This window comes from Natator depressus, chromosome 3 (assembly GCF_965152275.1).
Source record: "Natator depressus isolate rNatDep1 chromosome 3, rNatDep2.hap1, whole genome shotgun sequence".
Taxonomy (NCBI): Eukaryota; Metazoa; Chordata; order Testudines; family Cheloniidae; genus Natator; species Natator depressus.
Window position 1 is genome coordinate 68,772,926 of NC_134236.1, and position 26,209 is coordinate 68,799,134.

The 26,209-nt window shown below is 41.4% G+C and overlaps 1 protein-coding gene across 1 annotated transcript; it reads left to right on the top strand.

Moving 5' to 3' along the window:
* On the top strand, positions 1–26,209 carry SPACA1 (sperm acrosome associated 1). Its single transcript, XM_074948097.1, has 7 exons — positions 1–178; positions 7,025–7,081; positions 11,223–11,324; positions 11,714–11,820; positions 13,230–13,365; positions 25,434–25,554; positions 25,859–26,209. Exons 1-7 carry the CDS (start codon positions 22–24, stop codon positions 26,169–26,171), a joined length of 993 nt encoding a protein of 330 aa, XP_074804198.1. The 5' UTR covers positions 1–21; the 3' UTR covers positions 26,172–26,209.

Consider the following 26,209-nt stretch of genomic DNA (forward strand, 5'->3'; position numbering starts at 1 on the left):
CCACTCGGGGCGCGGCGGAGGATGGGGCTGCGGGCGGCAGGGGACGCGGGGCGCCTCGCCCTGCGCCTGGGGCTGCTCCTGAGCCTGCTGGCCCAGCAGCCCGTGAGCGCCAAGAACGACAGCAGCTCTGCCCTGGAGCAAGCCGCGGTGGAGCCGATAGTGCAGCTGTTAGAGCCGGGTGAGGGGCGGGGCTGGACCGATGGGTCCCTGCAGGGTGGACTGGACAGCGGGGTCCTAGGCGGGGGGAGATGTCTGTGGCGTGCCAGGCAGGGTGAGGGGATTTCAGGGGGTGCTAGAGAGGATGAGGGGGGAGTGTCTGTGGGGTGCCAGGCAGGGTGAAGCGATTTCAGGGGGTGCTAGAGAGGATGAGGGGGGAGTGTCTGTGGGGTGCCAGGCAGGGTGAGGGGATTTCAGGGGGTGCTAGAGAGGATGAGGGGGGAGTGTCTGTGGGGTGCCAGGCAGGGTGAAGCGATTTCAGGGGGTGCTAGAGAGGATGAGGGGGGAGTGTCTGTGGGGTGCCAGGCAGGGTGAGGGGATTTCAGGGGGTGCTAGAAAGGATGAGGGGGGAGTGTCTGTGGGGTGCCAGGCAGGGTGAGGGGATTTCAGGGGGTGCTAGAGAGGATGAGGGGTGATGTCTGTGGGGTGTCAGATTGGGTGAGGGGGGTATCTGTGGGGTGCCAGGCGGGGTGAGGGGATTTCAGGGGGTGCTAGAGAGGATGAGGGGTGATGTCTGTGGGGTGTCAGATTGGGTGAGGGGGGTATCTGTGGGGTGCCAGGCAGGGTGAGGGGATTTCAGGGGGTGCTAGAAAGGATGAGGGGGGAGTGTCTGTGGGGTGCCAGGCAGGGTGAGGGGATTTCAGGGGGTGCTAGAAAGGATGAGGGGGGGAGTGTCTGTGGGGTTCCAGGCAGGGTGAAGCGATTTCAGGGGGTGCTAGAGAGGATGGGGGGGTGTCTGTGGGGTGCCAGGCACGGTGAGGGGATTTCAGGGGGTGCTAGAGAGGATGAATGGGGTGTCTGTGGGGTGCCAGGCAGGGTGAAGCGATTTCAGGGGGTGCTAGAAAGGATGGGGGGGAGTGTCTGTGGGGTGCCAGGCAGGGTGAAGGGATTTCAGGGGGTGCTAGAGAGGATGAGGGGGGAGTGTCTGTGGGGTGCCAGGCAGGGTGATGGGGTCTGCCGGGTGCCAGGCAGGGTGAGGGGGTATCATGCAGCAGGGATGGTCCCTGGGTTTTGAGGGCAAGCAGGATTTCCCTGAGCATGCTAGGAGTGGGGAAGTGCAGAAAGGCTCCCTGGCCCCTTTACCTTCACCAGGAAGGAGCTTGGCTCCCCTGGTGCATGGACAGCAGGAGAGTAGTTCATATCATATGCCAACAGTGGGAAGATGTCCTTGTTCATTCATGATTTATCAAGTCACAGAGTTTCTAAGGGCCCTCCTAAAGGGGGAGCAAGGGGAATTCTAAAAATTCTAGATTTACTTGTGATTCTTGTAGCTGAACAGTGTGGGCTAAAGGAACGTGTTGGGTATACGTAAACTCCCTCATAGTCTGTTAGTTCATTGAGCAATGAGACACCTAAGTTCACATCTAGTGTGTCATTAGGCACAAGGCCAGCTATATAGTGAATTGTATTCCTTCCTTCAGCCATCTGAAAGTGGACTTTTCCTTTTACAGAATTTCATCTGTCTCCTTGTCCAAATAGGGTTATCTTATTTTTCCCTACCACATAATTTTTCATACTGTGTTTATGCCATTTCCCTGCTCAGATGTAACCACTCTCAGTGTCATTACAGAAATTGCCTATCAGGCATCATGAGGGATCAATGCAGCCAGCTGCTTTGACTACAAAACCTGAGTTCCAGCAATCCTGGAACTAGAAATGAGAGTGTTGAGGTTACCCCCTGGACGTTCAGGCCTCATGCAGCATAGTGGAAAATATTGCTAATAAGCCACAATAAGGGTAAAACATTTAAAACATGAATGAGTGACTTTCTCTATTAGTTCACTTCACAGGCATGACTTGGACAACCTCCACTGACATTCTCAAATAGGATTTTTAAGTGTTTATCAAAATGTATTATGTGCATCCTGTGATGTGACTTGTAATGAAAAGAGAGAATAATGGAAACAGTTTCTGCTCTGCATCGTTTTTACCAGGATTACAAATGTAGAGAAGAACCTGAGATGTCTATGCTTTGCTGGTACTAATTGCAGCCCTATGACTGGAATGTGAAATATATATTATTTTAGCATAGGCTCATCTCAGTTTGTGTGAGGTTTGCATTATATATCTCCGATTAATGCTAGTGGAAGTTATATACATAAATCTCTTTGCATAGGGAGGATGCTATACCTTTTTATCAGTGTCTGATGCAAAATGAAAAAGGCATACATAAATGTATGGATCAATAGGTTTTTTTCCTGGGGAGAGTTCTCAAATTTTAGATTGGTTTAAAAAATCTAGGGAGGAAATGCAAGTAAAAAAAGAGGTGAGATTACATCATAACAGTGAAATGTACAGTATTATATCATTGCGTCTGCTCCTGTTCCACATAAAGATTTTGTTATTTGTTTTTGTTTTTCTTTGTTGTTTTTTTTCAAATTCACTGACATCAGGATTGAGTCCACTGACAATTATTTCTGATTGGCATGCTAATTTAGAGTCAATCAGTTTTCAGTGACTAAATATGTTTAAAAGTTTAGTTGGAATAGTATTTGAAAATTAAAAAATCCTTTTTTTAAATTCAGAGTTATTCATCTCTTATGAACAAATTACTATTGTAAGTTTAAAAACATAAGAATGACCATATCAAGTCAGACCAAAGGTTCATCTAGCCCAGTATCCTGTCTTCAGACAGTGGCTAGTGCCAGATCTTCAGAGGGAATGAACAGAACATGGCAATTTTGAGTGATCCATCCCCAATTGTCCAGTCCAAGCTTCTGGCAATTGAATGTTTAGGGAAGTCCAGTACATGGGATTGCATCCCTGACCATCTTGACTAATAGCTATTGATGAACCTATCCTCCATGAGCTTATCTAATTCTTTTTTGAATGCAGTTATACTTTTGGCTTTCACAACAGACCATGGCAACAAGTTCCACAGGTTGACTGTGTATTGTGTGAAGATGTACTTCCTATTTTTGTTTTTAACCTTCTGCTTTTTCATTTCATCTAATGACACCTAGCTCCAGTGTGATGTGTTGTGTGAAGGGGTAAATAACACTTCCCTATATGCTTTCTCCACGCCAGTCACGATTTTATAGACCTCTATTGTATCCCCCCTTAGTCGTCTCTTTTCTGAATTGAACAGTCCCAGTTTTTTAAATTTCTCCTTGTATGGAAGCTGTTTTGTCCCCCTAATCCTTTCTGTTGCCCTTCTATGTACCTTTTCCGATTCTAATATATCTTTTTTGAGATGGGGTGACCAGAACTGCAGGCAGTATTCAAGGTGTGGGTGTATCATGGGTTTCTGTAGTGGCGTTCTGGTATTTTCTGTTTTATTATCTATCCCTTTCCTAATGGTTCCTAACATTCTGTTCCTTTTTTTGACTGCCGCTGCACATTCAGCAGATGTTTTCAGAAAACTGTCCACTATGACTCCACAATCTCTTTCTTGAGTGGTAACAGCTAATTTAGACCCCATCATTTTGTATGTATAATTGGGATTGTTTTCCGATGTGAATTACTTTGCATTTATCAGCATTGAATTTCATCTGCCATTTTCTTGCAGTCACCCAGTTTAGTGAGATCCTTTTGTAACTCTTCGCAGTCAGCTTTGGACTTCACTATTTTGAATAATTTTGTAACCATTGCAAATTTTGCCACCTTTCTGTTCATTGCCCTTTCCATATAATTTATGAATATGTTGAACAGCACTGGTCCCAGGACAGATCCTTGGGGGACTGTTTACCTCTCTCCATTCTGAAAACTGACCATTTATTTCTACCCTTTGTTTCTTATCTTTTAACCAGTTACTGATCCACGAGAGGACCTTCCTTCTTATCCCATGACTGCTTAGTTTGCTTAAGTTTGCAACAAAAGAGTCATATTATGTTTTATAATGATGCTACTGGATTGTGGGAAGCCTCCAGAGAGGATAGCATAGTTGATATCTGCCCCATAGAGGAAGTTTGCTTGCTTTGGGTAGTAAGGTTGCTCACCTTTTGTTAGTAATCTCTGAATCTGTTGGGTCCCTGGCTGCTCTTAAATCAAGAAGTAGCAGTGACCAAAATCCTTTTTTTCATTTGTATTTGGATGGGAGATTGCAACCCCTCCTTTCAGATGTGACCACACCTTGCCACAGTTGCCAGATCTGGTCATCTCTAGATTGGATGACTGTAATACGTAGACTCTGGGGTAGACACCTTGGGTAAAAAACCTGCAGCAGGACCCAGTCAGCTGACTCTGGCTCATACTGTGGGTGAGGATGGAAGGGCTCAGAGCTTGGGCTTCAGCCAGAGCCTGAACATCTACAGAGCAAATTTTAGCGCCGTAGCCTGAGTCCTGCAAGCTTGAGCCAGCTGACCTGGCCAGCTGCAAGTGTGCCACGTGTCTTTTACCCCTTGTGGCAGTTCCTCAGCGAGAGTAAATTGTCATGGCTCCATTGAAATCAATAGAACTATGACAATGTACACCAGCCGAGGATCTGCCCTCCAATTTTCCCAGTTCTCTAACATGTTTTTTTTCTGTCCCTATGAACGAAAATAAACCATGTTATAATATGAGTTGATCACAGCCACATTTAAACATGTTTACATTTGTATTATAGATGGGATCTTGGAAATCTCCTCTCCCTTTCTATTGTGCTGTAGTGGTTGAGATTAGCCAAAGCTCTTGAGCTAACATCTCACAGATTTAAATCGGGGGCGGGGGGGGGGGGGAAGGTGGACACTGAAGGCATGGTGTCTTAAGTTATGGGCCATCTCTCTGTTTTCACATGATTTTGCATGAGGTGATACTGACAGAACCTATTTTTTCCCCTCCCTTTCTGGTTTGAGAGAGTTAATAATAATGAGCTAAATTGTGAAATTATTCTTTAAATATTGTTGTACATGTACTAAAAGAGTGTTCTGATTAGCACAGCTTATATATTTAAATAAATCACAAAGTCATAGTGACAGTTAGGAATAGCACAAGTGTAGAATTATGAAGTTTCATGAATAATGTTGGAAAAGAGGTTATAAGAGTTTGATATCAATTTATGCCTACTACCACTGTAGTGTTAATCCCTTACTGTAGAGTAAGGAGGGCTGCTTTATATTTGTGTATCACTGACTGCTAGTGGAAAGGACCCACTAATTTTTCAACCACAGAAATGTTATGTAAAGTTTTAACAGCTTAAAAGAAGAGAAATATAAACTTGTATTACTGAATTAACATAACATTTTGTGTAAAAGAGATTCCAAAACAAAAAAAATGAGGAATAGAAAAAGTAAACTTTGCATTTATGGTATTTATGATCATAACAACATATTTGGAGTAGGATACACTGATTACGTAGACTTGTAAAAACAGCCAGATAAATCTTCTTTGTCCCTTTGCATTTTAGAAGATTAAAAAGATGTATTGCCTGTTTAATGAATTGTTTTAAAGACACTGCATAAAGTTGTTTAATTCCTCTATTGAGCAGTTACTTTATCTTAGCATCCTTATAAACATTCAACTTTCATGCTAATATTAATAAAATATATCATCCATATTTGAATCCCAGATGGAGATGTGAACCTTTTGCTTCTGCATATTTTGCGAAACCCATTTCCTAGTCTGAGAAGTACCAGAAAAATGGAAGAAGCCAAATCATAGTGGTTAAAACCACAAGAGTTAATTAAAAGACTGTACCTGGTTGATTCATCGCTTGTGCTGGCTGTCTAAAGCTGACCTTAAAGTGTGATGGAGAAAAAAATCATGTGGGAAGGCTTGCATTTGCCAGAAAGAACTAGGAAATGAGTTGATTGAAATATTGTTTACAGAGAATTTTGCTTAACTCTTTTCATAGATTCATAGATATTTAGGTCAGAAGTGACCATTACGATCATCTAGTCTGACCTCCTGCACAACGCAGGCCACAGAATTTCACCCACCACTCCTGCAAAAAACCTCTCACCTATGTCTGTGCTATTGAAGTCCTCAAATCATGGTTTAAAGACTTCAAGGAGCAGAGAATCCTCCAGCAAATGACCCATGCCCCATGCTACAGAGGAAGGCGAAAAACCTCCAGGGCCTCTTCCAATCTGCCCTGGAGGAAAATTCCTTCCTGACCCCAAATATGGCAATCAGCTAAACCCTGAGTATATGGGCAAGATTCATCAGCCAGATACTATAGAAAATTCTTTCCTGGGTAACTCAGATCCCACCCCATCTAATATCCCATTACAGGCCATTGGGCCTATTTACCATGAATATTTAATTACCAAAACCATGTTATCCCATCATACCATCTCCTCCATAAACTTATCGAGTTTAATCTTAAAGCCAGATAGATCTTTTGCCCCCACTGCTTCCCTTTTAGGGAAGACCTATATTGTGCATAGATATTTTGTACTTCTCAGGGTATTCAGTAAATCAGTGATTCTCCAACTGGGGGTCGTGACCCCTCAGAGGGTCACAGGTTATTATGTGGGGGGAGGGGGTTGCGAGCTGTCAGCCTCCACCCCAAACCCCGCTTTACCTCCAGCATTTATAATAGTGCTAAATATTTAAAAAGTGTTTTTAATTTATAAGGGGGGGTTGCCCTGAAAGGCTTGCTGTGTGAAAGGGGTCACCAATACAAAAGTTTGAGAACCACTGCAGTAAACTAATTTAACAGAGTAGATTGACTTATAAGGAAATGCAGAATATTTTCTCAAAAATGAGATTAAGATTTAAATATTAGTTATTTGCACCTGGTTTTCTGAAAAGGACTAGGGAAGACTTCAAGAAGTGACTTTCCTGGTAATTGGGTATTTCCTCCCCGTCCCTCTTCCCGCTCCCCCACACACCCTCCAAGCAGGTGTCATTGTATTAGAAATGTAACTTCAGACTTTGTGTTTAGGTCTGAATGCTACAGTATCCAAGGAAGTAGAATTTGGAGCATGCACAGTTACGTGTGGTAAGTAGGAAAGCAGATGAATAAAGCATATTGTAATTTGTTTGGTGGAAAAAAGTGCTAACTGTAGCAATTTAGCAGGTGTAATTTGCTTGCTCTCCTTCACCTCTCATTGATTTCAATTTCCAATAACTATAATTAACAAAAACAATCAAGCTGATTGTCATTAGAAGTTTAGGTCAGATCTGTTGTTTTATTAATTTCACAGCCTGCAAGCTCCTATTTTAAACCAGTTCCCTACATTTATTGGCACATGAGCTGCCTTCACCAAAGTAACAATTTTCTCTATTTGTGAACATCTGTGAGATGTTCAGAAGATGAAAGATCTTCTGATGCATCTCACAGATGTCTTCCCACATACAGTATTGCCAGCTCTATCAAAAAATCGCTCATCTGCAGTAGTCTATTCTATATTCCACATTTATATAATTTATAAACTATGTAATAGAAAGAAGAGGTATCCTGGAGAAAGATAGGATGAAAATTCAGCACACAGAATCTCAGAATTTTTGCTTCACCCATCTGATGAAAACTGGACATGTTGCAAAGAACACATACATCTGTGGTATTAGAGTGGTGATAGGGGCTGGAATGGAGTGGCACTGCATTGCTTAGAAAATACCCATTTAGCAGAAGGTTCAGAAATAGTATTGAATTTGTTTTGAACAGAATCTGTCTCTCATAGTATCATAGTACCTGGGAACAAGAAGGGAGGAGGGGAACCACCAGCTTTCAAATCAATTAGTCTTTTCCCCAGCCAATATGGTATTATTTTGTACATTACATTCTCTAGTATTTTTTTCCTGACTAGTTCTGAATGTCACAAATGATGAGGCGTCCACTACTGCCCTTGAGAAACTATTCCACATGCTAATACATCTTGATCTCAAAAAGTCTTTTTTTCTGACATTCAGTTTAATTATGCCCTTTCTTAATTTAATCATTTACTGCTGGTTATACACCTCACTTCCCTCATTATGAGCCATCCTAAATAATCTCATTTTCTTTCATGCTTTCACCCTTAAGATATTTAGAGACTATTATCACGGCCCACCTCTTCAGTGGACCTCTCAGATGTCCCTCCACTTGAGGGACTTAACTCAGTTTAGTCCCAAAGTTACCTGTGTTCCCAACAAATGTGACGTCCCTTCACTTTTACTGATGTCAGTTATTTAAATCTTAAATAAATAATCATCAGTTAGAGGTTGGATGAAGGATTATTTACACTAAAGGCTGTTCCCCATAATTTTGAATTTGGATATTATTTTGTGTCCCTCATTTTGGGTTTCAGTCACACATTAGATCCAATAGTTGGGTGTTGGCAGGTTGAAAAGTACTCCCTCCAGTCCATCCAGCCAAACGATACACATTTAACTCTCTTAATCTTTACTTATAAATTCATCCCTACATCCCTCAGTAATTTTTGTTGCTGTTTGAACTGCCTCCAGTTTCTCAATATCTTTCTGGTAATGTTGTGGCAAGAATTCAATATTCCTGATGTGGTAATACCTCACCTTATAGAGAGATCACAAAGCCTTATTTCTTCATAATAATGATGCTTGTTAATATTTTGGTCAATTCTGCATTAGTCTTTTTTGCTGCTGTGTCCCAATAAATTTATGTCTAATTTTTCTGTCTGCTATTACCTCTAGGTCTCTTTCATCATTTGTATTTTCCTTCCCACTGATGTTTACTTTTTGTATTATTTTTCCCAGCTGTATTATTAACTTGCATTTTTTCAAGTTCCATGTTTCTAATCTTTCTAATTCAACATGACCATGTTTCCGTCCAAGTTAATCTGAATAACTCTTTAAAATAAGACTTCATTTTACAGGTATTGCAGTAGATTAACTTCTGCAGAGTTGGCAGCTGCTAATAGGGAGGGGAAAAGGGAAACAAGTTTTCTGGGAATAGAAGACAAAACTGGTCAAAATGGAGAGGCAGGGGAGTACTGAAATGGCCTGCAGGTCTCAGGATGGGGTTCTTTTAGTCAACTCTTTGACTTTGATAGGGTGCCACAGTTTTAATATTCAGGTAATTAAAACAGGCATGTTCTTTCCTACTAAATGTGACCACAGTTAGCTCAGCATCCAGATTTTTTCAAACAAGCCATTTTGATGTTCATAGGTTTTCTGCTCACTCCCCTTCTGTTTTCCCAGACAACAAAAAGACCTAGCTCTAAAGTAAGAGGAATGTCTTTAATAAAAGTGTCAGTTCATTGTCATTTACACCTCTGTCTCTGCATCCTTGAGATGAGACGTTCTCAGCAGTGGAGAATGATCCCTGTTTTGTGACAGTTTCAGTAAGTGTTGTGGTCTCACTCTGTCACTTGAAGTATTGTTTCATGAGCTATATGTCATCTGTGAAATATTCTAAAATCTATCAGTGTGTATCCTACACATTTAAAGGAGGCAGATACATCACAACAAATTATTCTTCACATCAGCGGGGTTAATTCAGCATTCAAATCAATTTCCCATTTATCATACTGCAGGAGAGTTTTAACTCCCCTTTTCCCATGCCCCTGCAGTTTAGTAAACAGCATGCTGCTAGAATAATGGCAATTTCTTCAGTGTTTACTGGGCCTAAACATACTATTCCCTCCACCCCCACACCCTATGTCATTTCAGTGAACTGTGTACACATTGTTTGGCAAAAATAAATATAGCATTTGTTTTGAATTTGTAATGGTTAAAATGAGGCAGTGTTCCCATTGAAATACTGATGTTTGAGAGTAAATACATTTTATTTAATTGAATTTTATACAGACATTTTCCTTAACCTTCCATATTTATGATTGCCTACTTCCTCTCCTTATCTTCCGTAGGACCCTCCATGTCTTAGGTGGAGTTATGAGGGTCACAATGAGGAGGTCTGAATGGGATTCACTTCAGAGCCTGTCAGTGTTGTTCCTTAGCCAGCCAATACTGGTTACTGTTCAGTGATTCAAGGCTCTCCTTCTAAGAGGATCCTATCCTATGAGGTGCTTAGCACACTCAATCCCTGTTGACATCAGTGGGAATTAAAGGTGCCCAGTACACTGCAGGGTCAGGGTCAGAGTGGGAAGGCTATCTCTACCATGCTCCCAGCACCAGCTGACTTGGGCACTGAAAGGCCATGTTCATGAATACTGCTAGTCAGCTTTGATGTTTGATTCGCTGTTTTGTTTTTTTAGCAGTACACAGTATATTTCTGTTTATCCAAAACCCTTTGTGTTATCTGAATCCCTTCCTTGTCCCCCAGCATGAGATACAGGAAATACATGCTCTCTGTAGCATGTATATTATGCAGGGGACAAGAAAGGGGTTCAGTAATATGGGGGTTCATAGAATCATAGAATATCAGGGTTTGAAGGGACCTCAGGAGGTCATCTAGTCCAATCCCTTGCTCAAAGCATATCATAGAGCAGAGACCCCAGCCAGGACTATAAGGAGGTATAGTAGGACTAGCTCTGTCTACAGGGGAGACCACTCTGCTGGTGAATGACTCCTGCGGTAGCACAGGGAGTCCTCTGCAACCCCAGTGTCATGGAAGTGAGTGAGTGGGGCTTGACAGCAGTGCTGCAGAGAGAGGTCCCTTTGCTGCTGCAGGCCCAGTGATACCCAATCCCTGCAGGCACAAGGTGTAAGATAGGTGGGTGGGGAACCTGTAGTCCTAGTGGGACAGAGCAGAGACCCCAGCTAAGACTGCAAAGAGAAGAAGGAGGATGAGCCCTCAGTCTCAAGGGAGGCCACCCCGCTACTGGTTCCTGAATGGCTCCTGCCCTCTTGATTATCCAAACAAAATCCGTGTCCCACATGCTTTTTGGATAATCTGGAGTATACTATATAAAGTTTAATTGTATTTTGAATTCTTCTAAAAGAAGTTTAAGAATGACTTTTTAAAAATGTAATATGGTTACTCTGAGGATCTGTGTGTTTTAAAGGACCTTAGGTGATGAAAGTGGGCAAAAGTAAGTGTTCTCTGCCAAATCTTAAGCACAAATATTGGATAGCCTTGGCAGAAGCTCTGAGAGGATCTGTTTCTCCTAATGTATGGTAGATAAATTAGTTTAGCATTCAATATAAAGAAGGAGAAGGCAAAAAATGTTGGAAGAAAAAGAAGAAATGGAAACTAAAACATATTTTAAATATTTTTTGCAAAGGTATTGGCATTCGAGAAGTTATATTAACCAGCGGGTGCCCTGGAAGTGAAACAAAATGTATTGTTCGTGTAGAGGAGTGCAGAGGACCAGTAGATTGCGGATGTAAGTAGAATCCTATGATACAGGAATTTAGAGTGAATGTGTTTATTCAAGGGAAACATCCTTATTCTGTGTGAGTGTGGTAGAAGTGGAATGAAATGATTGCATTCCATTCTCCAATTACCCCATTAGGCAATCTAGTAACATTTCAGAACTCATTTCTGTACTGATGTGTGTTTGATTTTAAGTCGCTGTAAAGTACATTTTCTGCACTTATTTTCTATTTTGTAGATATGTACGTAGTTCTAAATATTAAGCCAAACTGCAGATATTTTAAATGATTTTAATTGAAAGAACAATTTCAAAATAACATTCCTTGATTAGGTAAATTATGAAATGTATGGTACATACAGAGGTGTTATAGATGTATCTATTAAAATTTTCTTCCACAGGGGGTAGACCAATTTCTGAAAGCCTTGCAACTGTGAAGATCCCATGTATTTTTATTCCTCCAGAGAATCGATTTACATATCTTTGGAAAATGTTAATTCCAGACCAGGTGAGCAACTGAACCTCACCTTGTGCAGGAGAATGATGTATTCAATACTTTTACCAGCTGCTTCAACAATCTCACACAAACTCCTGGTTTAATTCTCTTTGTAATCATAATACAAATGAGATCTTTCAGTTTTTCTTTGACAGTCAGATGGCACAAGAGCTTGTGTGCCCCACTACTTTGTAGAGCTCCAATTTTCCTTTATTTATTTAAAGTAAGCAATAAGTTCTGTAATATATTTTAGAAGGTAACCTTTTTTGTTCTTACTTGAGTAAATAAATGCAAAAGGTAATGCACATTAGAAAACATAATCCCAACTATACATACAAATGATAGGGTCTAAATTAGCTGTTACCACTCGACAAAGAGATCTTGGAGTCATTGTGGATAGTGTTCTGAAAACATCTGCTCAGTGTGCAGTGGCAGTCAGAAAAGTGAACAGAATGTAAGGAACCATTAGGAAAGGGATAGATAAAACAGAAAATATCATAGTGCAAGTATAGAAATCCATGATACGCCCACACCTGGTATACTGCGTGAAGTTCTGGGCACCAATCTCAAAAAAGATATATTAGAATCAAAGATGGTACAGAGAAGGGCAACAGAAGTGATTAGGGGTATGGAACAGCTGCCATATGAGGAGAGATTAAAAAGACTGGGACTTCTCAGCTTGGAAAAGAAATGACTAAGAGGGGATATCATAGAGGTCAATAAAATCTTGACTGGTGTGGAGAAAGTGGATAAGGAAGTGTTATTTATGCCTTCACATAAGATGAAAACCAGGAGTCACCCAATGAAATTAATAGGCAGCAGGTTTAAAACAAACAAAAGGAAGTACCTCTTCACATAGCGCACAGTCAACCTGTGGAACTCTTTGCCAGGGAATGTTGTAAAGATCAGAACCATAATGAGCGTCAAAAAAGAGCTAGATAAGTTCGTGAAGGATAGGTGCTTCTATAGCTAATACGCATGACATTCAGGGATGCAACCCCATGCTCTGAGTGTCCCTAGCCTCTGATTGCCAGAAGCTGGGAGTGGAGGATGGGATGGATCACTTGATAATTGCCCTGTTCCATTCATTGGCATTGGCCACTGTCCAGATGAACTATTGGCCTGACCCAGTATGGCCATTCTTATGTTCTTAGAACTTGGGTTCTCAACCTGGAGGATGTGAACTAGTGTCAGTGGGTCATAACCACACTGCCCTACTCCTTTGGTGAATAGGAGGGGGATTCTGCCTAGATGTGATGGGGTTTTGGATAGTGAGGGAGAGATCCTGGTATGGAACTGATTGAGAAGTGCTTGAGTAGAATAACCAGTTTTCCATATGATTTTGATATAGATCATTTCCCCCTTATAAAGCTATTCGAAAAAAAATCCATTTTGTCTTTTTTTTTTTTTAATATGGATAGCAATCACTGATTCTTCCTAATGATTCGGCTATTCTGGAGGTACACAGGGATACCCATCCAGTAGCTTTCCAGTGTGACACAAAAGAAAATAATGAGATAGTTGCCTCTGTAAAATATACAGTATATACAACAGATGGTAAGTACATAGTAGCTTTTAAACCTTTTACAAGATATTGCTTGTGTTTAAGGAGTAGCTATACGCCTTCATGAGACTGTACTTCACCTTAGTATCAGAGCAGGTGCTCACATACTATAATAATGAGTGCCATAGAAATGCTTATCAATAAAAGACGAATATAAAAGAAATCACGGCTATGGAAAATATGAGGTTTTGATGGTAGCAATAAGTAATTTCTTAAATTTATAGGCTAAAATAAATTATTTCTGTTCGTCCTGTTAATTCATTACTATGGCTTGGTCAATCTGCACAGATCACAGGTGTCTTCTCTCACTGCTAGCAAAAAAGCAGGAAAGGCAACCAGTGAAATGGAAGCAGCTCTACTCCAGTTGGTGGCACCTTGTTCTCTGCTTCTCAGCTCCCCTCTTAAATTCCCCAGTGCAGTGCAGAAGTAGGAAGGCAACCTTTTGAATTTTAACACATTTAGCTGCCATCTTGAATTTATTATGCATTCTGGATTTAGAAAAGCTTAAAATTAAAAAGAAGATTTCATAAAATGGTTCATCTGCAACAGCTTTCTTCCCTCTTCTGCTGCAGGTAATTTTTGCTTGCATTGTCAGGAGAGACAGCAGAGGTCCCAGTTGCCTTTCAGATTCAGAGAGGCCAGCTGGAGACTCCAGTCTTCCCAATCAGTAGTAAAGAGAAGAGACCTTATTCATGTGGACAGAGTCCCTGTCTGAAAAAAATATGGATTCAGATGGACCTAGAGCCATGGAGGACTATTTTATTGAGGAGAATGAAAAGAGTCTGGTTTAAAAGTGTGCTGCCAGCAAGACTGAATTATCTAAATAAACATTGTAGAGGAGAGGGCATGGGACTGGAAACCTCTTGAAGTCCCTTATTTTTCTACTCCCCATGGTTTCATGTCCTTCTGAAGCGACATTTAATTCAGGAAGGAACTCTGCTCACATAGGTAAGATCTCTTCTCTTTTCTTCTGTAGAGTATCCAGAATTTTTTTTTTCATACTTAAATCCATCTGGCTCCTGCAAAACTTCCAGAGCTCTGGCTTTATCAGGTTATATTCTGTCTCCCAGTATTCAAACTCTGAATTCCATTTGTAGGAAGGAGTGGTTACCTTTGACCCTGATCAACACAGCACTTACTCCTGTGTTTAGGTTTAAGCACTTGAGTAGTCCCATTGACTTGGAGTCATGCTTGAGCTTAAACACGTGATTAAGTTGTTTACTGAAGGAGGGCTAGGCTGAGGTCCATCCAACAGAATGTCTCACAAGGATTACGAATATCTATTCAGAAATGATTGGTTTGGCTATGCAATTATAAGACTCTCAGCAAAGCCTGGCTCCAAGATCTACTACCTCTGTTCCTTGGAAAAAAAAAAATCAAGTTCCACTCTTCGGAAGACAATGGAAAAAGCCTATTTCATGCTCAGTGCCAAACTGGTTTCCTCTAAATCTGCTCTAAAGCTATACAGACTGCCAGCGGATTTTCTGACGAGTGGCTTACTTCACCTAACGTGCATGCAGCTGTTATGACCTAGAAAACTGAAGGTGGAAGAGATCATCAGTAAAGTAATTGACTGTGAGTTATACAGTTCTACAGAGACCTTTTTCTTCTGTAGCCAGATCTGCTGTCTGTTGGCTTTCTGAGATCCAGCAAGATCAGGATTTCTTCATGTACCTCTCCAAGGGGATCAGAACTTTTGAAAGGTCCCTTTTGCTGCTAAAAGCTGTAGAGATATGCCACAGGATTCCCTGTGTTTAGATGCAGATATTCTTAGTTCTTCTCTGATAGTTTGCAGCGCTCTGTTGCTCAGACTCTGGAGGGGTGGGGGAGGGGAAAATGTTACTTCACATATTAGAATGCTGTCCCTCCCACTCCAAAGTTGAAAACATATTTTGCAGAGAGTTTAGGCATTACTTTATCAGACCTCTTGAACAAGAAGGTATCTCTGCCTATTCCAGAAAATCTAAACCTTTCTCCTCAGAGTGGATCCTTTTCTTTGCCATCTGTTAATCTCCAGTGAGGTAGAGCCTTAAAAGCAAATTTTTTGGGGGGGATGGGGAATGAAGAGGTACAAGGGGCAGAATTGGTCATTTTTCAAGGCCAATTACAAGGCCAAACCCTTCTTTTCAGCATCCATATTTAACTATAAGGGTTTCAGACCAGAATGGAATTGGCACTAGGGGAAGAGTCTCAGGCTGATTTTGTCCCAGTGGATCAGTTTTACTTAGGATAACAGTGGACCTTGTTCAGTATCTCCTAGAGTTACTTCCTCAGATTCCTCCAACTAAGATGATGTCTCACCTTCCCTTCGAGGCATTTGAATCCATAGAATGTAAGTTTCTATGTAGTCTCCCTTGCAGTGGTAATGGCCACTAGTAGAGTGATTTCAACACCTTCTAGATTGTTACCTTATATGCTGTTCCGCAGATATAGGGTTCTTTGCACCTTCCCTAGTTTTCTTCCCACGATGCTTTTGCCTTTTCACATCAATCAAGATATTTTCTTGCCCAGTTTTTGTCAGCAATGTAAGACTAGGAAAGGGACTATTTGGCATACCATAGATCTAGAGAGCGCTCTTAAGGCTTGCTTGAAAACAGAACCCTTTAGAAAGCTGAGTTTCTTTGGGCCTGAGCCAATTCCCATTAAAATCAATGGGTGTCCTTGGTTCCCATAAACCTTATAGGGCATTGGATTGGGCCCTTTGTTCATTTCAAGGGCCCCAATCAGTGATTGTCATTGAAAAGTATATCAGGAATCATACAGAGTACCAGAAGTGCCTTGTGTGGCTAGGGTCAGAGCACATTCTACCCAGGTTGTCTCCTTTTTTTCCCAGTAGAAGGAGGTGAAGCCTAAGTAGATGACCTATGTCATGTGGCTTTCTGGTGATCTGTGCACACTTATCTGAAGCATTGCCAGCTGAAGGGTCTGGTTTTGACCGACACAACTTTGTTCAGTGGGTACTCAGCGTGGCTTTTCCCTGAGAGGATCCAGATGTGTTCTTGGAGAGAAGTGAATAGGATCATAATGGGTGTTTTCCAATTCCTTCCACTTCCTCTAGAGAAATGGAGAATGAGCTGCAAGGCTGGGGAAGGGGAGTGGAAATGCTTCAGCTTGGTTGGTTGGGTTTCCTGCTTGTTGCTGCCAGGGAAAGGAAAACCTTGTGCTGATCAACAGTTATAAAAAACAAAATGAACAGGTAAGAGGAAAACTTGTTTGTTCTGGCCTCACTCCACTCTCTTTTCCCTCTTTTTGACTTGTATGCTTGTGTAATTTGAACATTACGGCCAAATTCTCAGCTAGTGTAAATAGGCATAGCTCTATTGGAAGAAATAGAGAACACTGATTTACACCAGCTGAGAATTTGGCCCCATACAGGTATAAGCATTATGTAGCATGATCTTTTTCACTTCAAATTTTAGGATATGTGTTAGAAAGCTGGAAGAAGTATGCATTTTGCAAAAGGGCAGGAAGAGACCTGTAGGAATTGTTCACACACATATTCCAAGTGGCTACATGGAAGAACTTGGTGTAATGTAAAGCTGCCTATAGAGAGCTTTCATTTGCACTTCTCAGCAGATTACCATAGTTCTCACTGACCTTCTGTTGAACAATAATAATGCTTTTTCACAATGAGCTGTCATCACAAATGGGCTTTTCTCCTTTATTTTCAACACAGTTCCAGACTGATTGGTTCTTTTCTTCTTTTGTAGCATCCTGGGGACAGAAAACCATTACTTGTTTTTCCTTCAGTAAACATTATTATGGCCATTGCAAGGAAAAACCCACCCATTAGGAGCTGAATTTTCCGTATGTCCCTCTTATCAAATCACTATCATGAGATACAGTAAAGAATTTGTTCATACTCCTTCCTGTTATGTTGTTAAGTTGCTTTTGAAGACTCCAGTGCCATAAGGCAGTTTATTCATGTTTTCTAATTATAGTTCTGTAGGGAGGGAGGATTTTGCGGGGGAAGGGGTGAAGACAGAGAATGATTCTCCTCATGGTGCCATGTGAAGGGAGCCAGTCTGCCAAGATCCAGACTGTGCCCCTTGTTCCATCACCCTAGTGAGTGTGTTTATTGGCACCAGCAGTGGAGGAGGGGGAGGCAGCAGCTTGTCAGGCATCAGAAATGGCACGTCACCCACGTGGGCAGTAGGTTGTGCTGAGGCACTTCTGCAGCCCATTTCTCATGAGTTCAGTTCACTTCCTATTCAGGCAGAGGCTGCCTCTTTCTAACAGACTACTCTACAAAGGACATATTACATATTATCATTTTTTCTGTTGCATTATATAGTAATGAAATAGGGAATCCCGGTGACCATATTTGGAATTCCTGGTCTTTGTGTGTGTGTGAGAGAGAGAGTCTGCTCCCACATCTGGACATGCACATGCATTTTTAATGTGTAAAGAGTCTTGCAGATGATCTAAAAGGGGAATAAAGATATGTGCACCAGTAGTACATACGTACAAAAAAATCTGACTAGGGAGTAAAAAGTGCATTCCTATCTAATGGAGCAAAACAAACAATATATACTTAGAAAGCTGGGTCTGAAATTAAGTGAAAATAATGCATATATGCTGCTGAAGTGTGTAAACAAATGGTCAAGCATTCTGTTTATAGAGAGAATACTGTTTTATCGTCTTCATCTACAACATCATGCTCTAGGAACAGCTCCAACTCACTGAAAAATTTTTTGGGAAACAAGGTGCAGTGGCAGTTCTTAGAATGATGTCCCCATGGGTGCTCTACTTGTAGGTGTGGCAGCACCTCCTGCGCCTGGGATCAGAGATCTTCATCAGCTGTGCCTGTTGGACTGTACATGCCCCCCACCACATGCTCTGAGTGGGACGTATATATAGCACTGTGCAGTCCGACCACCCCCAGTTCCATCTCTATTGCCTTTGGTCTGGGACGGAATCCGCAGCAGAGCCTGCTTCTCCTATTTCCCTCACTAGATAGTGCCTCACCTGTTAGTGTAAGGCAGTTAGTATGTTCTTCTCCTTTCTTTCTTCTATCTAAATATATATATATTTTGTTTTAATATTTCATAGTTATTTCACAGCTTAGGTTTCCATTTCTCCGCTTCCCACCCTTCCCAACTAGGAAGCCTTTTCCTTTCACCCTTGTGCCCAGATCCCCCGAGTTTAAGAAGTGAGTTTCTTGTGAGGCCACCTTCTCGGTAACGGATGGACATCTGCACTACATTCGCTGTCTGGAAGAGGGGCACGTCCCACAAAAGTGTTCCCACTACCTTGGCCTGAAACCCAGAGCCAGAAAAGACTGGGACATTAGATTAAAACTTCTCATGGAGAAATCGCTGCAACTGGCATCGGACCCGGGCCCATACTTTTCCCTGGAGAGGCCCTCACTCTCTGCCAGGTTGTTTGCCGATCTTCACTCCCATGTCCCTTGAAAAGAAAGTCTTTTGTTTCTCACTCAGATGAAAAGAAATGGGCTCCCTCCTCACACCTTGAGGCATATCCTCCCCAGCAAGGTTTGTTGACTCAACATTGTTTGGCAGGGACAAAACTCTAGGGCCCATCCGAGTACCTCTGGTACTGATGAAATGAAATGGTCTAAAGAAATGGTCTAAAGACCCTAACCGAGCAGATCTACAGCCCTTGGCACTGTTTCCGAGCTCTGGGGAACAAGACAGGCTGACTTCAGGAGCTATAGCACCAACAAAAATGACAGCACGGGCACCCTTTTGGACACTGACAAGACCGTCGATACCAAGCAAACCCTCAGCACCATTGAAAACATCTGCACTGGCCAAGGCACCAGCCAAGTCACCAGCACTGGCCAAATCATTGGCACCATCTATGGACACTTCAGGGGAATACACTCTTTCTTCGGCATTGAGTCACCCCAGCACTAATGATGCTTTTTCCCCCTGCACAAGACTTTATGTACCCTAAAGACCTGCTGGTATCTGACACTTCTGAGTCTCCACTCCTTTGACCTCCCCCACTTCCACCCTCCTCTCAGAATGCACAACACTCCTACTTTTCTCTGCCAAGGATGGCACCTCCCTTCCCCAGCAATGAGGAGGAGGAAGAGGAGGGCTCAATTGCTTCCTTGTCTTACCACCAATTGATCTCTCTCCCTCCAACGCTGCGGCTCCTGACACAGGACACATCCTCCATCCCAATCCAAAGGTGCCCCATCTCAAAGCCTGGCTCCTCCATGGTTCCAGGATTTGGAAGTAACCTGTTCAGAGGCAGTCAAACAAATACTTTTAAATAGTAGGTGGGACACAACTAGTCACATATATGTTCACTGAAGGACTAGATTTTAATGCTGGTGAGCCTCCCCTGGACTTATCCTGGACCACATGCCAGACCTTAAACAATCAGATCTATCCACCACCTCCATTCAGGTACACTTGGTGACAATCACTGCTTTTCACTGCCACATAGATGGTCATTCCGTCTTCACACATCTGCTCACCAAACACCTTCTGAAGGGTCTCTATAACCTTTATCCCCACATAGGAGACCCGACCCCTGCCTGGGATCTTGTCCATGTCCTACGTTCTCTGACTAGACCCCCATTTGAACCAATGGCAACCTATTCTTATGTGCATCTATCAATGAAAATGACCTTCCTTGTCACCATCACTTCTGCCCGATGAGTTGGTGAAATTACGGCCCTTATGGCATGTCCACCATACACACTATTCTACAAGGACAAAGTTACACTACGCCCACACCCGAGATTTCTACCTAAGGTTCCAACATCTATCCATCTCAACCAACTTATACACCTTCCTTGCTTCTGCCCAAAATCTCACAGTAACCAACAGGAGACAGCTCTACACACACTGGACATGAGACAAGCATTAGTGTTTTACTTGGACAGGACTAAACCTTTCCGAAAATCACCATGATTATTGCTCTCCACCACCAAAAGAGCCAGAGGCACAGCTGTATCTAAACAATGCCTTTCAAAGTGGATTTCACAGTGTATACCTTTATCTTATGAACTCCACAATTGACAACATTCTACCACAATCAGAGCACATTCCACATGTTCATTATCCACCTCGATAGCCTTTCTCAGTAGTGTCCCCATTGCTGAAATTTGCAAAGCAGCCACATGGGCATCAACAAACACTTTTGCCCATCACTACACTATTATGCATGATGCCACAGCAGACATTTTCCTAGGAGATGCAGTCCTATTATCGACAGTAAATGTTGCTCTGAAGCCGCAGCCTTCCAATTAGGGGCGCTGCTTTCTAGTCACGTATAAGTGGAGCACCCACAGGGACATCACTCCAAGAAGAAGAGAAGGTTACGTAACCTGTGCAGTAACTGAGGTTCTTCGAGATGTGTGTCCCTATGGGTGCTCCATTACTTGCCCTCCTCCCGTCTGCTTTGGAGCCAAAAAAAAATATGCTCTGTGGCAGAGAAGGAAGTGGGGGCAGTCAGACTGCACAGCACTATATATATGTCCTGTTCACAGCGTGAGGGTATGTGTGTGTGCGCATGTGCGGTCCGATGGGCACTACTGATGAAGATTTCTGATCCCAGGCGCAGGGGATGCTGCCACATCTACAAGTGGAGCACTCATAGGGACACATATCTTGAAGAACCTCAGTTACTGCACAGAGTGAGTAACATTCTCATTTGATGGGTTTCCTTTGGCTAGAAGTTGGGTTGGAAGAGAAAGTGCTCCAGGGTTGATGTGTTTAATTTATGTAATTATTAATCTATTTTTTAAAAAGAAGTGACTGAATAAATTAAATCAACTCACTGAGCCAGCAAGTTAGAGCGCTATAAAATGTAAGTGTAGCCAAGCTCTAAGGGCCTAATCCAAATCCCTTTGGGGTGAATGGAAAGATTCCCATGGACTTCAATGAGCTTTGGATCAGAGAAGTGTTTGACCCTGAGTATTCAGTTACTCATAATATGTTGCTCTTTCATACTGCAAATAAAATTAATGTGTTCGTTAATTTGCACAAAATCAGATTTTTACAGAAATTCCTAAAATATCTTCCAAAAATGTTTGTATTGGTTTGAGGCTACACTGACTTGTGCACAACTCACTTTAGACTTTTCTTTTTATAATTCTCCTATTAACCTAAATATTCTCACTTCTTCCCCACTAAAAGCTGTTTCTCCTCCTGCCCCAATCCAAAAGCAATAACTTTGGAGATTTGTTGGGTCGAGTCCTGAGTTTTGATCAAGCCTAATTGTGCTACCCTGGTGACAGAAAGGAGGCAAAAAGCAGCTGGATCTCCCTAGCCAGGGAGTCCCAGGCCTAGAGATAATGTTGCTCCCCTTGCCCAACCCATAGAATGGGGGCCTGAGAAGGGGTACGGCAGAAGCATATTGCACTCTGGCAGTCCCCATCTGGTGGATAGCCCTTTATAGAACTGTAGGGCTGGAAGGGATCCCAAGAAATCATCAAGTTTGGCCCCCTGTGGTGAGGCAGGACCCAATAAACCTAGATCACCCCTGATGTGTTTGTCCAACCTGTTTTTAAAAACCTCCGATGATGGGGATTCCAAAACCTCCCTTGGAAGCCTATTCCAGAGCTAATTACCCTTATAGTTAGTGATGTACTAGAATCTAGACTACTCTAAAGTACTCTGGAGTTGTCACAGAACTGACCCAAAATCAGGCACTACAACTGCCTCATTTATGGCTTCCCCTCTCAATTTAACTTAATGGAGGCTTAAGTGCAGCTGAAAATCTGTCCTTTTCTTTTCTCTTTTCTTCTTTAATACAAACAAACAAAACAAGAAGTTTCACTTAAATTTACCACACATTCCTCTTTCAGTCCAGAAAAGCATGATCAAAGAATCAACAGCTACATTGAAAACATATGGCTGTGTAAAGGTTGGAGACTTATGAAATATACATTGACAGGAGTGGAGCTATTTGACAATAGTAGTCAGCTTCTAAGATGTTTTACTAGAGTATTGCTATTAGAGCATTTTAAAGAATATTCTCCTATCTCTACTTTTAATAAACAAATTAATTTTTTTTCAGAATTACTGGAATAAATATTACACTGGCTGAATCAGTGGATCAAAGACATACTGAGCCATGTCCTGCACTGCTCATTTTGGCAAAACTCTCACTGATTGTAATGGCAGTTTTGTCTGAGTGATGAGTACAGAATCAAGCCAGTTGTATTGCTTTAAAATACCGTTAAAGTGCTTTTTTGTGATACCTGAATCAGTATTTCCTCAGAGTAAAATGCTTGATTGGACATTCACTTTTCTCTCTGCCCTGCTTTTATTTTAATCATACGTGCTAGCCTTGAAGGCATCTCTGCTTGTGTTGTCTGATAGACTACTCTAGTTCGGGATTATGTGGATCTGCCATACGAAGCAAAGGTGAATGGATCAATACTGGATGAACTATGAGATACTTCCTACTTCTCATTAGCAGACTCCCCTGTTGCAGCCTGCAAATAGAGATATCCTTAGAGCATCATAATCGCTTATTACTAAGCAGTAAAATAAAAAATCTAAATTAATTAAATAGCAAAATTGAAGTTATTTTTAATTAATACCCCCCCCCCCATCATTCCAAAATGTCACAGTCCAGCATTTAAAATGAAACTGCCTAAAAGCAGTTAATTAGTTTAACCTTATCTGACAATTCCTATATGCAGAACAGGTTTCAGAGTAGCAGCCGTGTTAGTCTGTATTCGGAAAAAGAAAAGGAGTACTTGTGGCACCTTAGTCTCTAAGGTGCCACAAGTACTCCTTTTCTATATGCAGAACAGTTAGTTTTGGAATTTTCAACCAGTCTAGTGATCATCCCTGTCAACCCTGTATCATGCAGAAAGACCATGGGGATTATAAGAATGATCTATGATTTAGGAATAATGAAATCATTACTGCTGTGATGCAAGAAAATGGACTAGAGGGCCCATTAATACTCAAGTGATGCTATGGATTACTGCAATCACCACAAGAATTTTGCATAGCAGTGAATGTCAGGATCACACCCTGTGCTTTTAACATATATGTTGCCAGATAGAAATCAATCTGAAATTAAAATTTGCTTGTGTATGTACAATGTTCCCTCTAATTTTTTCCACCCATGGGCGGAATTAATTTTGTTATGTGCACCAATATTGAGGTAATGTGCGAATGTGTGCCACCAGTAGAAACAAAAAACCTAGATATAATATATATTTTTTAAAAGTTACCATAGGGATAATTACTCCAGCCAGGACAGGTCAGACATTTTAGAACTCAGTACTCAAAGAATTAAATTTAAGCATAAGAGACAAATAAAAATTATGAAATGCATAGACTAATCAAAAAAATAAAATAGCACTCTGAAAGAATAAAATTACAGAGAATGTATGTGCATTGCAGGAAGTATCAAGAAGTAACAACAACAACAACAATAATACAAGTATGTGTTGGGAGGTGAGTGTGAAAGACTGTGTGTGTATGTGTGTGAAACACAGAAAAAGTGTGTATGTGTGTGAGAGAGAGGGAGAGAGAGACACACACACACATCTCCCCTCTGCAGTCCTGGCCAGGGGAGAGGTGCCTCTCTTGTCCCCGCAGCAGCCCCGGCTGGAGCTGGGGCCAGGGAAGAGAGGCGTCTCTCCCCACTCGCCCTGCACACCCCAAGCTCCCCCAACCCCCCATCATCTCACTACACTGCCTTCACCTTCCACATTCTCCCCACTCACTTGTGTGTGCACCTGCTGGCTGCTGTGTCGCCCTTGATGGCCTCGTGTGCGACCGCGCAGGTGCGCACCTGAGAGGGAACACAGTGCATGTAGATTGGTGAACCTGGAGTGATCAGAGGCGGGTGTATTACATTTCAGGAACTTGGATTGTTATTGGACACTTGTCAACATTTTTGAATAGAGCTGACAGTGTTTGTCCACCAAACATTTTTCTTCGCACTGTGACAATTGAATCTCATAAATTAGATGGAAAAGACTTACTAGGTCATCTTCTACCAATGTTGGATTGTTCCTTATGGTTTGTTCTCAAGTATTTTGTCTGATATCGTGAAAAATATCTCCGTTAATGGGGTTGCCAGTACTTCCCTTAGAAGATTGTTCTGGCATTTAACGTACTGCATTGTTAAGAAATATTTTCTGATATCTTAAGTTTTCCGTTGCTCAATTTCATCCTATTACTTCTACTTATACCTCTTTGGTTCACCCAAAACAATTCCTTTCCATGCTTCATGCTTCAAATACAATACAGTTAACATTCTCTCTTCTATTATTGTTTAATTATTATTATTATTTATTTGTATGCTCCTAGGACCCCCAGCCAAGGATCAAGGCCTCATTGTACTAGATATTGCACAAACACAGAACAAAAAGTCAATCTATGCCCTGAAGAATTTACAATCTAAGCAAATGATTTAATTTACTTATTTTTTTATTTTTTAAATGTATACAGTACACCTACCTTTGCCTTAATCTATTCAAATGTTATAAAAAAAATTCTAAAAAGCAAAATATTACTATTTTACTAATTCTTTTCATAACACCAACTAGGTGCTTATATATATATATATATATATATATATATGCATGCTTTAATTTTTTCCTAATCTCAGTCTTTTAATATTTTTAATAATTTGTGCTGCTCCTAATTCCATCCAGTTTGTTACCATGTTTCTGATATTGATGTGTGCAGAACTATGTGCAGTCTTACTAGGGCTGTCTAGAGAAGGACTACCATGTATCTAATCTGCTTGTGATGGGATGCCTCTTTGGATAGAGCTCATAATTGATTTGGGTTCTTATTTCCTTCCACCATATTGCATTGCAAGCGCTAATGTAATTTACTATTCCTTACTACTCCTAGGCGTTTTAAAGGCATTATGTGTCTGGTTCTCCATTGCCGTGCATCTTCTATACACACACCTGTGCAAAGTGGGTGTAAAATACTACTATTCTGATTTGGACTCATTTTTTTCACAGGTCTAACTGGCTACACAAGGTTTAAGGCAATGGAGAATCAGGCCCTATTTCTTTTCTATTATTTTCCTTCCATTTAATATCTGTTCAACAAGATGTTTGAGCAATAATGATCAAAGTATTTCTTCTCTTTAGAATTGGAAACAAGAAGATTAAGGAGACCAGACACAGATATAGTTCTGGTGTTTGTCCTGATAACTGGAGTTATTGTTTGTATTGGTGTGATCTTTGCATTAACCTTCATAATTCTTCACTGGTAGGTGGACAGCACACAAATGTGATTTTTGTGTTCTTTGGTCAAAGTATAGTATTACTAACTGCAAACCTGACACTCAGATGAGATCATTTAATTTTTCTACACTGGGATATTTATGTTGCTATTGGTCAGTATATCTGACAGCTTCTCTTTCTACTAGAGTAGCTTGACAAGAAGTAGTCTGCAAAGCAGTACCATAGATTATTGATGGGAAGGGACATGATATAGCATATTCTGTGTGAGGTAATGGGAATGTAAGTCTACTTAAGTTTACATTTTTGTTCAATTATTATTTCCATATCAGGGCAGCTGTAAAAGCATTCTGGGCATCAAAAGTTGGTAAGAGCTCCAAAGAAGAACAATCAAGCTCTCAAGGTTCAATGAGAACCATAGAAGAAGCATCAGGAGCAGGATCTGTATTGGCATCAGGATCAAGATTAGCATCAGGATCCGCATTAGCATCAGGATCAAGATTAGCGTCAGGATCAAGATTAGCATCAGGATCTGGATTAGCCTCAGCAACAGTGTCAGTACCAACACCAACAGCATCACATGTAGATACTACTGGACAAGAACAGGAGTCTTTCCATGAATGGAACAATGAAGAAGAGAATTAGAAAGAAAAATAAGGCTAGACTATATTAAAAAATTATCT